Source organism: Acanthisitta chloris, unplaced genomic scaffold, assembly GCF_000695815.1.
Source record: "Acanthisitta chloris isolate BGI_N310 unplaced genomic scaffold, ASM69581v1 scaffold15292, whole genome shotgun sequence".
Lineage (NCBI taxonomy): Eukaryota > Metazoa > Chordata > Aves > Passeriformes > Acanthisittidae > Acanthisitta > Acanthisitta chloris.
In genome coordinates, this window is record NW_008659995.1 from 1 (window position 1) to 1,902 (window position 1,902).

Sequence of the window (1,902 nt, forward strand, 5' to 3'; positions counted from 1 at the left end):
TGTCACACCAGACGTGCTGCCTCAGCTCCACCTTCACTGGCTGCTTGATGATGGTGTCCGGGCTGTGCACAGGGAGGGCAGCTGGGGGAGACCAGTGACTACTTCAGGGAGCTGGAGGATGTCACCCAGGGGTTGAGTCAAGTTTTCAGTGCTGGGGTCTCTCTGGAGAGCTGCATCACTGCCTTGGCTCAGCACTATGAAGTTTGTTCCTAAGACCCCTCCTGATGCTGTGATGTGCTCCTCTCCCCATCCTGATCAGTGTGCTGCTCAGGCAGCTCCCCAGAGCCTGACTGCTTCAGGCTCACCTGCTGCCTTTCTGTTCTGCCAGGGTAACACATCCCAGAGCTCCCACCAGGCTTCCCCCACCATGGCAGCAGCTCAGCAGCAGCCTGTGTCAGCCTCTCTTGCAGCTGCCAAGAGTCCTGTGATTCTTTTCCAAAGTCCACCAGCAGCTCTCCAGCTCCCCAAGGCTCTTCAGTGTCAACTTGAAACCTCCCAGGCTCTTTCTCCAGAGCAAGCCTGCAAGCCCTCAGTGCCTGTTAGATCCTTCATCTCCTGTGGCTAAACTAGAAAACCTGGAGGATGATAGCAAGGAGGAGATTTACCAAAGGACTGAAGAAAGCATCAGGTGGTCTTTGAGTGATACTTGCATGGAGCCTGCTGCCAGGCTGTGCCTGAGTGAGCTGGCAGGGGTTCAGAAGTCAAAGCAGCTGATAGGCATCAAGGAGGATGCATTCTGCAAACAGATCTTGGAGGATTCCCACAGAGTGGGCATCCTCCAGGAAGACCCAAGCAGCTGCACTTGCCACTTCAACCAGACCTTCCAGCTGCCCTGCTAGCACACCAGAGGGAGAAGGAATGTGATGCCTATCAGGCTGGGCGAGATGGTGCTGATGGCCTCTTGGAGGTCCTGAAGAGCTCCTGGAACAAGTCTGGATAAATCCCTTGTGGTGTCTTGCCTCGTGGCAGAGATCAGCTGGCTGCTTACCCACTGCAGTAGAGAGGAGTTTGAGCGCAGGCATAGGGCCTTCCAGGAGCTGACTGACAGCTGGATTGGGCCCTATATTGAGCTGATGCTCTAGCACCAAGTTGGAGCCAAGCTGGGCACTCCCCTGCGTCCTAGCATCCACCTTCATTCCCCTCAGCCTGTCACTTCCTCAAGACTCAGTGTGGAAGGGGCAGTTTGGGTCCGTGATTTGCTGAGCAAGTGTCACCTCTTGCACAGGGCAGCAGAGGAACCAGATTGGGAGCTCCTGATCCTGCAGGAAGGGTAACAGCCGCTGACCTGGCAAACAGCCATGGCCAGGAGCCAGCCACGGGTGATGTGGTGTGGGAGGTGCTGGTATAATGACATGTGACAAAATTATTTGATCTGTGGCCAGCGCCCGCAGGTCCTTGCAGCATCCAGCTGGGAAGTATTGTGCAACAGAGCCAATAAATAGGCTTTGTGCTGTTTGGGAGCTGCGTTGGTCCCTGCGCCAGCTGCAGCCGCCCCTCCCCGCCCAGGGGATGGGGTGTGGGGGGTCAGGCAGGTCTTTGGGCAGTGCTGCTCAGTGGCTGTGGCTCACTGCAGTGCCCTGGGTGGTGGGAGGTGGCAGCTCCTGAGGGTGGAAGTCGTGCTGTGCTGCAGCCCCATACGGGGGCAGGGGAGTGGTTTGTTTGGTTGTCGCAGCTGCTCTCAATCTTCAGAAAGAGGAACCTGGCCTTTTGTGTGGGGGTCACTGCCGGGCAGAAAATGCCCTGGAGAGATGGGGAGCAAAGGCTTCACATGCTGGTGGGGGAGGGAGAACATCCCAGAGAGGAAACACCCCCAGTCTGCAGGCACTGTTCTGGGGTGGGTGAGCTCCTTGGCCCCTTGCAACCAGGGCAGCTCCAGCACCAGCAGCTTGCGGCCTGTTGTTG

The 1,902-nt window shown here is 57.3% G+C and overlaps 1 protein-coding gene across 1 annotated transcript; it reads left to right on the top strand.

Annotated features, from left to right (window-relative positions):
* Positions 1–4: 4 nt before the first annotated feature.
* On the top strand, positions 5–1,082 carry ZSWIM1 (zinc finger, SWIM-type containing 1; the record flags this gene model as incomplete). The annotated part of the gene is given in 6 exon segments (XM_009069639.1): positions 5–80; positions 83–194; positions 196–329; positions 571–830; positions 863–933; positions 935–1,082. Coding segments are annotated over 6 exon segments (801 nt in total), but the record flags the coding sequence as incomplete, so codon positions are not given.
* Between the last annotated feature and the right edge of the window lie 820 nt (positions 1,083–1,902).